The sequence below is a fragment of the Carex rostrata genome, chromosome 25 (genome assembly GCF_964058835.1).
Source record: "Carex rostrata chromosome 25, lpCarRost1.2, whole genome shotgun sequence".
Classification (NCBI taxonomy): Eukaryota; Viridiplantae; Streptophyta; class Magnoliopsida; order Poales; family Cyperaceae; genus Carex; species Carex rostrata.
In genome coordinates, this window is record NC_135942.1 from 1449053 (window position 1) to 1461628 (window position 12576).

At 33.5% G+C, this 12576-nt stretch overlaps 1 protein-coding gene across 3 annotated transcripts; it reads left to right on the forward strand.

Annotated features, from left to right (window-relative positions):
- Positions 1-3656: 3656 nt before the first annotated feature.
- On the forward strand, positions 3657-10688 carry LOC144543692 (phosphatidate cytidylyltransferase family protein). 3 transcript variants are annotated; one of them, XM_078292053.1, is made up of 15 exons: positions 3657-3960; positions 4514-4624; positions 5110-5318; positions 5555-5656; positions 5989-6059; positions 6163-6240; positions 6646-6845; positions 7238-7427; positions 8180-8245; positions 8338-8426; positions 9025-9139; positions 9586-9637; positions 9743-9843; positions 10006-10119; positions 10218-10688. In XM_078292053.1, the coding sequence occupies exons 1-14, from the start codon at positions 3764-3766 to the stop codon at positions 10117-10119; spliced, it is 1695 nt and encodes a 564-aa protein (XP_078148179.1). In that variant the 5' UTR covers positions 3657-3763; the 3' UTR covers positions 10218-10688. The 3 variants fall into 3 exon arrangements, with proteins under 3 accessions (XP_078148179.1, XP_078148178.1, XP_078148177.1); XM_078292052.1 differs by having other exon boundaries at positions 10213-10273; XM_078292051.1 differs by having other exon boundaries at positions 10006-10688.
- Positions 10689-12576: the final 1888 nt, after the last annotated feature.

The window sequence follows — 12576 nt, forward strand, 5'->3', positions numbered from 1 at the left end:
GGGCTCTCAGACCAAACCCGTTTAGAATTAATGGGCTTTATATAATCCTGGCCTGGTTGAAGGTCATTTTGAAGGCCCAATTGATTCTTACTTCTTTTTTTCCAAATAAATTAGTGCGTTTATTTTAGATAAATGCCCCGTGGTAAAAATAGCAAGATAGGCTCGGTTAGGTTCATGTCCTCGGCATGTATATCACGCCCATTATGTGACGAATATCATGCATCACATGCTTTTTGTACAAGTGGACCGTAAATCTTTCTTTACAAGCTAAGTTATTGTGTTTCCAACCAACTGTTTTATCTATGAAAGCAAACATTATTGTCTACTGATACTTCACTCACTGATGGAAGTGTTTTGCAACAACATTTATGCAAGGATTGAGTCCAATTCTAACAAATTTCTTTCCAAATGTTACCTTTTATCATGATAAATAACTATGTAATTTTGTTTTGACATCACAATTAATTGGAGTCATGATATTTTAAAATATTCACATTCTAATCTCTACTCTTTCTCCCTCTACCAAAACACGATTCTACAAGAAGTTCTCTTTCAAGACAATCGGTATCTTAACACAAGGTCAAATCTGATCCTTGAAGCTGAGCAATAGCAAAATTCTCTATTGAATCTTCTTAATTTTGCATGGGGTCCTTGAACTTTACTCAACTGCTGACATGATCACTTGGAATCTCAATTCCAATAAATCATTCACTTCTAACTCTTTTTATGTCTTTCTTCAGAAGGAGTTTACACATGCATTGAGATAAAAAAAAAAATCATTTGGAAGATACGAATACCGCCTAGGATGTAAATTTTTGCATGGTTGGCAATCCAAAATAAAATTTTAACCACCAACGACTTGATGAAATGTGGATGGTACCTTTCAAGCATCTGTTCTCTCTCCAAGCACAGTGTAGAGACGGTGACACACTTATTTATGAACGCTCTTTCTCCTTATCTCTCTACCATACCTTAAAACAGTAATTTCACCATTACATTCGCATAGATGTGGTAAAATGATAATTGTCAAACCATTATGTGTTCTTCAAAATAAGTATCCTATGCGGTTACGAAAATTATTTATGATTGCTATTTTCATATTATGGAGAGAGATATACAATCGAATTTTTAGAGAATTTTTATTTTATTTTTAAGTTGGTTGATCAAGTATTAAGAGATGTGTATTTTTTTTTCTGCTTGATACTCATTGAGCAATTTAATTTTTTATTCTTTAGATTGTATATTCGTTTTAATTTATCACTAAAATATAAAATTAGAAACCCCTATCTTATTTTAAAAATAAAATTATTATCAAGATGCGGTGGATGGATATCTAGATCTGAATATCATATAATTCATAATTAACAATAAATTAACTCTCTAGTTCCAATAAATCGGATCTAAAACATTGCCATCTATTTGCCATTAATAAGTAAATAAATTAGGAGCATTTTTGTCTCTTAAATTAGATATTCTTTCATGATAATCGTTAAAAACAGATGATGTAAATGTATTTTTTATGATTTGTTAACTGTTGTTGAACAAGAGTCACCTAACGCTGGCGACAGGCGAACCATTGATGGTATACTAACATGGTTCCTCTTTGATAATATTCAAATATTAAGATAGTTGAAATGTTTACCTGAGCAAATAAGGTGGTGGTATTATAGAGTATGTTTGAATGAGAGTTAGAATAATTAATGAGAATAGTGAAATTTGAGAAATTAGATAAGAATAGAGAAAAAAAATATAGTGATTTTCATATTAGTGTGAAAATGATGTTATTCAGATTAATAAAACTGTTGTTTGGATTGTACATTTGGAATAGTGAATAGCTCTAATCGAGAAAAAAATAGTATTAACAAAGTGCTAATTAAGAAGAAAGATGGGCATGGAATCTCAAACGAATTATCACGATTTGGAGATGATAAAAGTGATATCAACTTTATTATTTCGGGACTGTGTTAGCGGAAATCCAAGAAAAAAACATGTTTTCCTCTCTCTTTCGTACTTCCGAATAATAGCTATTTAAATATTTACCATGAATAAAAAATAACAGTTATTCTAGCTATTTCAAATAATAAAAATATTATTTGTGTGTACATTACTATTCCAGTCTTATTCTCAAATAGCCCATATTCTTAGCGCATCCAGATATAGAACAATGATATATTTGATTGAGGTGTGTCAGTTTTATATTTAAGAATAAAACAAAGTCTGTAGAACAAAAATCTCTACGTTGAAACATAAAATATATGTAAGGTATTTTAAGTATTAATTTATAAGGAAAACAAGTTCAAACATTAATAAAATATTTTAACAACTTTATCAGTCAAATGAACTAATTAAGACATAATTAAGACATAATTTCGGTGGCATATTATCAATTTCCTTTTTAGGTTGTAGGTTTTGTGTATTAAAATTTTATTAAATTTAACTAAAAGATTACAAATAGTGAGGAACAAGAAAAAAAAATTAAAATACAAGCAAAAAAAAGAAAAGAAAAGGAAAGTGATAAATCTGAAATGCAAAGAAAATTAAAAAAAAAAACCCAACGCCGTCAGTCCGGAGCAAATCAAAAGAGTAAATCAATTAGCGATATCAAAATCATCAAATAACTACATAATGACCCGCCATACAGGCAACAACGACCTGTCACAGTATAAACACACTATCGAAGTTGTTAATAAGACATAGGTAGACCAAAGTCACCAAACCCGCCACATAATGACCCGCTACATGGACAGTGATTATATTGTGGCTATAGAAGATCAAGTTTCAAAATTATTCTTAAGAAGTATTAGCGGTCTGTGAAATATTTCATTAAAAATAACAAACCAAACTTGCAAGAGAATCTCGCAATTGAAATTAATTGCTTAACAGCGGTTATGAAAATTTTAGCAACTCATCTACTACATTGATGCAATTAAATTAAATTGCTTTCTTTGTCTACATTAACGCACATTTCTTTTTTATTAGAGAGCACTAAGAAATATTTTAAGCTAATCAATTGGACAATGTATCATTAAACAACAATTGTTTTGAAGCAAATTTGTTAATTTAAAAACTATAGTACATCTCTACAATTATATTAACAATTGACACATCAAATTAGTAACCCTAAAACAATTATCATTGTAGATGCTAAGTACCTAGATTTGAAAAGAGATGCTGATGCTCCCGTTAAACATTTCTTCCCGCAGTTGTACAGAAAGGAGCGAGCAACTGGTCTAGTAGTGCATATCTGGACCGTTCAATATCGAATGGAATGTTAAGATCTGCGAACCATCAACGAACTCTGTACATTGGTGCCGAACTAGTCGCGAGTCAACTGCTCTTTTCCCAGTCGTTACTCAGCAGCGGACCAAAAAACGCGCGATTCAAACCAACTTCACATCGCACCGGCCCCACAATGAGTCCATATTCTCTGAGGTAACAGAATATTTCTGTTTAGACCTGAACTGTATGATCAGAATCCGGGCTAATCCGACCCAAGGTGAAATGCTCGGGATCTCTTTAATATTCGTGCGGATAGTGATCTAACGGTTAGGATCTAAAAATAAATATTCTGTTACCTTAGTAATTACCTTAAGGGGATATGAATTCCCCCACAATAGAATAATCCAAACCGGTATACCATATTACCCCCTTTTGCGTACACACAACGGTACACGCGACTCGGTCGCTGTTCCTTTCTGGCTCCTTCCCTCCCTCCCGCCAAACCCAACCTCTCCCATTCCTCTCCTGCGCTGCTGCGCCTCCCATGGCTGGTGAGGCCCACAAAGAGCTCTGCTACGGCGAGAGGGCCGTCGTGCTCCTCTTCGTCTTCCGCGTGGCTCTTTCCGTTCCTTCCTCTCTCTTTCTCCACGCCTCCGCTCTCTGCCTCCTTTCTCTGGCAGCCCTTTTTGTTGAGATCTCGGTGGAAAGTTCCAATGCTTCTCTTCAACTCTTCAAAATTAGGTTAGTAACTCCTTTAATTTCACATGCTTTGCATCAATTTGGGAATTACGCGCCTATGGTCGGCTATGGATGGTATTTTGAAAAGAAAAAAAGAGGGCTGGCTTGAGATGAAATTTAGTCGGTAACAACATAACTGGTCCAATGTCGCTTGTCGACATTTCTTTTATGTTTTGAAATTGAGGTCAGTGATCTCACTAGAAATAAATCAAGCAAAGGTTTACCCAAATAAGAGGCTAGCTAGGTAACACTAAATTCGGGGAAAAGGGGTTAGATGACTACCTTGAGTAACTGGTACAAGTTTGTACTATCAATTCAGATCGGTATTGTCGGCTGGTACATGACCTTACTGGTACAATACCATGCTTGTTTGCTACTGGCTTAAAGGAGCTTTCATAATATTAATTGTAAATAATTAAATAGAAGGTAGCCCAGGAAGATCGGATTTGTCTGGGTTGAATTTCTAGCAAAGACAGTAGAAACCAGTCTTTAATTTTTACCTGAACAGTATGATATCACATCTAAAATATTGAATGTAAGCCATTGCATGTTGTAGGCCTGGTGCTTCATCTGGGATTCTTCTTGGTGCAAGCACACTGCCAAGTGTGATGCTTTCACGGCTTATTCAGATATCAAGAGTATTATCAATTCATGAAAATGGAGCAGAAGGAAAGCACTTTTTCTTACTATTTGAAAACATGATGTTCATGCATAATTACAATCAGTTCCATTAAGTTGTGTATGATAATATCTAGTGTTATCAGTTGTGTACCTGAGAATGGTAAGATTTATTTAATCTAAGTTGTGTTATGGAAATAAATATTATCATAATCATGAGCTGAGAAACATTTTGTTTGTTTCTTCATGTTACAATTTTGTTGGCTGCAGGGTGTTTTTTGTAAATTGTTGCTTTGCAGGTTGCATGTTACTTTGGAAAAAACATGCTTATTTTTGTTTAATTCCCAGAAACTTTACGTGCTATTTTACACTTAGTTCATTGAACCAATCAATATTATAAGGTTGTCAGTACTGCTGGCTATTCTGTGAGCATAGTGAAGTAGTCTGATTTTCTATGTTCCATGTTATTGATACTTTAAAACTTGCTTATATAATTTTCCTTTCTTTAGAAACTAAATTGAGTTTTCCATTAGCAGAGCTTGCATATTTTGACATGCAATATTGGACAGCGTCTGCATGCTGCTTAGGTGTACTTCTATTCTTGTTGTATCTTCAAGCTACTTCTCACAAAAATTGGGATGCTCCATTTTCATTATGCTCTAGAGAATTTTCTTGCACATACCTCTGTGTATTGCTTTACATGGTCACATGCTACTTCTGCTTTAAATTCAAGACAAATGCAGGTAAGATGCACTGTTTAATAAATAGTTTTCCAAAAAACTATCATGACACGTGGTGTCAGAACTATGGTACCAGGCCTGATATCTTGGTTCTGGCAAATGAAGCCAGGAAAAAAAAAAATCTGAATTAATGATCATAATTTGAAGTAGGCTGAATGCCTACTTCTCTGTATATTGTGTCAAGATGTAGCTAGAAAAAAAGATTTGGCCTAAAACCCTAATTTTTTATGATTGATTAGGTTGGTTTGATTCAAACATATGGTACTTGATTTCTCATGGAGCAGCTACTGCAGTTCTTATCCAGCACATATTGCAAAAATTTCCTTCCTGCGCATCATTTGGTACTTTTACTTGAGGTTTATAGTTTAATACCTTCAGATGTTTTATTTTTTTATTTTCCAGTACATAATATGATTATCGGGAATAAAGTACCTTCCCACCTGACAAAATAGCAGCTGTGTTGATCATATGACAAAGAATAAAAACAGAAAAAAGAAGCAGAAAAGCATGTATGTCATAAGCAGAAAAGCATGCATGTATATCTATTATAACCTTGCTCTAATTCATGTGGTCCTTCTCATCGTGTTATTAAAATTGAAAATTTTATTGAGGTACTTCTAATCTTTCGGTCAGTTTGAAAAATCACTGATTTGAGCATTTTTGTCGATCCTAGGTGAGGCGCTTCTGGTTTCAGCTGGCATGGTTCTCTGCTTTGGTGATATGTTAACTCGTACTCTTGCTAAGGTACATACAGTATCTTTTGGTTTTATGTTACTATTACAGGTCTAGATCTCATAACTCGCATTGTTGTATTATTAAAGCTAACTTGTGTATAAAATTTGTGCAGCTGAGTATATTGTCTGTATCCTCGAAATCGTATTATCTGTCAAGCAGAACTGATATTGAAATACCCACAATTATTCAGGTTTTGTTTTTTAACTATCATTATCTATCTTATACTAGCAATACTTTTTAAACTTCAGGTCGTACCATACCTCAGAGCTTGCAAATTTGAAAACATGACAGTATATATTGCAAAATGGTTGCTTAACATCTGGTATGAGTTCATTAATGAGCATGACCTGGTCGGTATAGAATGCCAATCCTTAGCGCGGCAATCCGAGGGACCGGGTTTTGTCAAATTTTGTGCAAGTTGTTTAGATATAAACCAAAATTCCCCCTCCTTAATTCCACAGTGCATGTGCACTGCACTGAACAGTGCAGTGCAGCAAAGGATAAGAACGTGTCTGTACGAGATCCAACCTGATAGTCCTTACTCCTTACTCTTACCTAACTTTTTCTATGTACATTATTTGTCTCTTGTTTTCAGGGAGAACTGCTCGGACTTTTTCTTGTGCCATTTTTTTTCAAATTGACCATTCAGATATGGGGTTATTGCAGAAATACGAGAACACCAAGAAAAATTGAAAGAACAACCTTATTTTATACTTCCACTATTGTGATGTTAGCATTCTTAATGCCAGCTTGGATGAATTTTGTTCACAATTTTGGTGTGCACCCGCTGTTTTGGTGAGCATCCTTGTAAGATTTAATCTAAATTACTGTACAGTACCAGTCATTTATCTGTAGTCGTAATTCCTGACTACCTGTACTGGTCTGTCTACCTTCTTGGTCCTTCATTCTTTTTCCTTGGATTTTTGGTATTGTTATGAAGTGACGCTAGATTCGGCTGCTTTTTGCTTAATTGCAATATGAGGCTTAATTAGTTAGGTTTTTCTAAATTAGCTAAATTTTAAATGTTGGTGTGAAATTTTTACGGGTGTGTACAGCTGAGAACATAGATCTGGCTTCTACTTTTTGCCATGTTATCGATATACGATATTCATCATATATATATATAGATGTATATTTAATTTTTAAAGCAATAGTGTACCTGAAATAAATTCTTTTCTGTTTAACAGGGTAATAAGTTTTGTGTTTACAAGTCCGCTTGAACGGCTAGCCCTATGTTCATACTGGATATGCGTTATATGCATCTCTGTTTTGCGGTTTTACAAAATATCAAAACAAAGTAAAACAGAGAGGATACTTCTCAGAAAGTACTACCACCTTGTTGCTGTCCTAATGTTTGTACCGGCTCTCATATTTCAGGTACTTTGTCACTAACTATTCTTTTAAAGGTTCCCGGTGTACCAAAAGTTTATCTTATTTGCAATTAACACTGAAAATTTTCTAATTTGACTGTCCTCCATAACCCGATTATAATTATCGTAGTCAGCTATATATAACGTGAGCAGGGTTCAGACACCTCATGTCTTTCATGCCTCATTCATGACTCACATTCTTATCTCCGTTTTCAAAGTCCAAAAAGTCGATGTGAATCGCTCAACATGATATCCATATTAAAATAAACTTGGAGACCAAATATTATATTTTTTGGAAATTTCTTACTATTTTTTAGATAGGTACAAAATCACTGTTTTTGGATGGTCAGAATTTTCTGAAATACAGTGATTTTGTACCTATAACAAAAAAGTAAAAGAATACCAAAAAAATATAATATTTGGTCTCCAAGCACATTTTAATATGGACATCATGTTGAACGGTTCAGATCGACTGCGTGGACTTTGAAAACGGAGATGAGGATGTGAGGCATGAATGAGGCATTTGATCCCAACTCATATAATGTAATTGAAAGTTGTTGTTTCATAATCTGTTCTTCAATAATAAAATGAATATCCATCATTGATTATTATAAGTTCAATTTGAGCTCCCTTGGTTGGTGTTATCTGTAGAAGATATTGGGTTGGATTTCCACTCAATGAAAAGTAACCTTTTTTTACTCTAATATTATTAGCCTCTATGCCAGAAATGTTATTTATTTATATGTCGGTTTTTTGCAGTCGTCTTTCTTGGATCTGGCATTTGGTACAGCTTTAATGGTTTTCTTATTATTAGAAATAATTCGGGTATGCATTTACTGAAACCTTTGGATCATTATGAGCATAATTCGAAGTTTCATTAAAGAAGTGTCATGTATTGACAATAGTATATTTTATAGGTGTGGGAAATATGGCCTCTGGGTAAAATGGTGCACCAATTCATGAATGCTTTCACCGACCACCGGGATTCAGATATTCTTATTGTCAGGCATGTGCCCTCTACTTATTAAATATTTTTGTTAAGTAAAGGTATTGATATATATTAATTAAAACATGGAAATATGAATCATCTCCTGCAGAAAATTAGAAGTGCATCATTTAGTAAAGTATAGCATGCTTCTCTTCTACTAAGAATTACTATACCTTTCAACCTCTTGTGAGTCTATTGAATAAATGGGGAGAGAGGGGGGATTAAAGAATAGTAGAATACTCTCATGTTTCCATGCTTATATGCAAGTTTGAGATTTGTCAAGGTCAAACAAAAAATTGACCCTTGAATTATTTTGGAGCTGTGTTTTTAATTAGAAAAATCTGTGCTCTGCTAAATTTCAAAAAAAAAATTATGCTCTTGGAATTATAAGTTCCTCATACAACCTAGAAAATTTCCAAGCATCATGTATATTTCTTCCATTTCCACAGTGGTTGTAAAGAATATTTTACGATTAGTGCTTTGTAGCAGTATGTGGAAGTTCCATGCTTAGGTTTTTTTTTTTTTTTTTTTCTCTCCATTTTCACGGGTCTTGATGAATTTTCATCTTTACAAAATATCATATCTAATACTCTATTTTTCCCTTTTTAATTTTCAGTCATTTTTCTCTGTTGTTGGGTTGTGCACTTCCCAAATGGATGTCATCAGGGTTTAACGACCGGCCTCTTGCCCCATTTGCTGGTATACTCAGCTTAGGGATTGGTGATACTATGGTTCGTTCCATTTTCTATCCTTTTATCATCATGCCTTTCTCCAGTTATCTCCCTTTTAGTCATTGTCACAAAAAATTACCCTGGATGTGTATTGCACCATTTCCATTGGTACCCCTTATCATTTTGGAGTAAGTGGGATCCCATCGTCAGAGTAACATTTATCTTTTTTTAATTTTCTCTCTTTACAGTTACTCCACTAAACATGATTAACTTATCCACTTTAACTTGGAGTAAGGAATTTAATCTGGAGTAACTTTACTCCACAACCAAACATGCACATTTAGAGTATTTTATGATTTTTCTATTAAGCAGACATCAGTAGTTGACAGTCAGTAATCCTTTTACTATGTTTACCATACCACCAAAAGCAGCTCAGTTTCAAAGTACAAACCTTACATTTTAGTAATCGTTTTGACCAAGTATAGTTTGTGTTTTCAATTAAACAGGCATCAATGGTGGGTCACAAGTATGGGGTTCTGAGATGGAGCAAAGCTGGAAGTCAGTAATATATACATATATTTTTCTCTCTTTTATTATTACTTAAGTTTACCTTATTACTTATTCTAAACTTGAACATACTTTTATAAAAAAAAATTAAAACAGAGAAAACAGTAGAAGGGACAGCAGCTGGAATAACCTCTGTTTGGGCGGCTTGTTATATACTCCTCCCTCTTCTTGCTTCCAGTGGATATATTCTCTCTCAGGTTTATTTTTCTTTCCCTCCTTTCTTTCTAGTGTAGCCATGTAGGTATAAATTTTCTATTGAGGAAATATGTGTAGAACCGATAGTAGGCTTGGATGAAGCTCGGTTCTAACTCTTTTGCCTTCAATTTTAATTAACCGTTCTCTATGGTTTAATAATGTAGCATTGGGGGTCATTGTTGATAGCTGTGACACTGAGCGGCTTATTGGAGGCATATACAGCTCAACTTGACAATGCTTTCATACCCCTCGTATTCTACAGTCTTCTTTGTTTATAGGTTTATTATGTCATTCTTTTTTCCCCTTTTTTTTGAAAGAAAAATAATATCTGAAAGTTGAGGTTCTCAGAATGTGTTCTTTTTTTTTTCTAGTGTAGAACATCACCCTGTGCTTGCTTGAAAGCACACCTTGTATAAAATGAGCCTTAGTTCCATGTGTAGTGTAGAACAAAAAAGGGGGTTTATGTCTTTGCTCTAGAGGAATAGGGGGCAGTCCGATGGGCATATGAAATTCGTTCTTTTGTCAGGTCAGAGCCGTCCAATCCACATCAAGTTTCGCAATGGAAAATCTAAAAATTCGTACGGATTAAGTTCACACTAATCTTGATGTGAATCAGACGGCTCCAATTGTGTATCGGCCGAATTTGATCCGATGACCATTGGATCGCTCCCACTCTAAGGCATCCTGGCGTCTCTTTGCTGGGTGTTGTGGTACCAGAATCGCGCCCTACGAATGATGTGCCTGGCCCAGAATCAGTTTATTTATTTACCTCCTTTTTTACTGTTCTTTGTCCATACTAGTTAAAAGTTTGAAGTTGGTTTATTAATAAAAAGTTTTATTGTGTTAATTATCATCATCCCTTTTGGAAGTGTTTGGGTAATTTATATGTCGATAACCCAATAAGGAATGAATGAGACTATGGTACTATGCATAGCATCCATCGGATTGTATTATGGATAAATGTTTTCATTTAAAAAGTTTAAATGAAAGCGTTCAACATGATCTCTATATCTCTATATGAAAATGTATTTGTAGATGGAAAAAATTTACTTTTTTTTTTAATTAGGTTGAAAATCACTTTATCTAAAATTTATAGAGCATTCAAAAGTAGTAATTTTTTACTCAATTAAAAAAATATAAAATTTAATTACAAGTATATTTGCACATAGAGATCATATTGAACGGTTTATATGGACTGTTTGGACTTTGAAAATAGAGATATTAATCCATAGTATGATCTAATTCGTGCTATGCACAGTATCATAGCCTCACTCATAAGGATATTCCTTGTGAAATAAATTATAACTCTTTCAACATCCTTTCATTTACACGTCTTGCTACATCAAGCATAGTTCCAGACTTCCATTGTAAATAATCTATTTTTGTTCATATCCTACACTAATATCATGGTAATTGGCAATATTGATGGCTTGAATTATATTAAATCAAGTCTAATTGTTACTAGAAATTAATTAGACAGAGCGACCAAACATAATCCAGAAAAAGAAAGGACGTAAGTAAAATTGAACAAGTTATTTACCAGATAAAAATAAATAAGCCGTTATTTGACTGAGTCAGAACAATAAGTCCAGTAAACGCTGCCTCAGCTAGCTTGGAAATTTGTTCAACTCTACATTTTTTCCCAAAGAATGTTAAAACTGCAGCTCTCAACAATATTTTCTCGTTCAAACTAATAACTAACTTCTAAATCAATTGGTGATAAAAGTGGATACTAATTGGTGGTCTTTAGAATAATAACAAAATTAGATGGGAGTTATTAAGAATCTAATTACTCAGAGACATCTAATATATATTAAATTTAATATTTCTTTTAATATTTTAGACGTCTCTGAGTTATAAAAAATACATTAAATTTAGACTTTATTATATTTGGCATTTCTCTTTAATTCCACTAAACTAAATTAGATATATAGTATTTACCATTCTCATTTATCAATTATTTATACACACTAAAATTATACAATTTGTACGATATATCTCTCTTCTACATCGAGATTAATTTTAACCAAGTACTTTCGAAGATGCCAATCGAAACTCCTTGACGTACGTCTCCCTCTCGCGAATATATCTCCAAGGCTTTCATATTCTATTTCAGGTAATTGAATGGGACTTGTGGTGGGTTTCTCTTCCCGTTTGTTAATTGTTTCAAACAATATTTTTTACTTGTGAATACAATTCAATCGATTGTATATACTGAAATATATGATTGAATTTAGTGAGTTGATTTGACTATCCCTTTTTTTGGAGAACCATGTTAGGTTTAATTATATTGGATATAGCGCCTTTATTTTAATTGGGGTTTACCTCTTGTATTACTGAATCTCTTCTTCTTCTTGTTTTTTTTTTTTTTGAAAAGCTTGTATTACTCAAGTACTCAATCCAAATTTGAGATAAGAAGGTTATTTTCTTGAAATTTTAGCCCAGATATCATATGCCTGTTAAGGTGCTTGAGAAATGGTCTAAATGATTGAGGGGCCTATATATACTTTTCCATCGTGATTCTTGACTCAGATGTTCTTTAGTTATTTATCCTATTTTATTTCCTAGCAAACTAAGCAAGAAGTAATCAATTTGTCGGTTATTGTTCTTAATTGAATTAGGGTTGAATTCCTGATTTGCACAATCCCTTTCATACCTTCCTATTCGAGAAGAAAAATTGTTATATTAGTTTGGTTTATATATATTGTTTATATTTCAAGATATACTACTTTTTA

What these genes read in the sequence shown, in the direction of transcription:
- LOC144543692 (XM_078292051.1), top strand. Translation starts at nt 3,764, where the DNA reads ATGGCTGGTGAGGCCCACAAAGAGCTCTGCTACGGCGAGAGGGCCGTC. An exon ending in AAATACCCACAATTATTCAG is followed by an intron (nt 6,241 to 6,645) that starts GTTTTGTTTTTT and finishes TCTTGTTTTCAG; the next exon opens with GGAGAACTGCTCGGACTTTT. An exon ending in TCAGATATTCTTATTGTCAG is followed by an intron (nt 8,427 to 9,024) that starts GCATGTGCCCTC and finishes TTTAATTTTCAG; the next exon opens with TCATTTTTCTCTGTTGTTGG.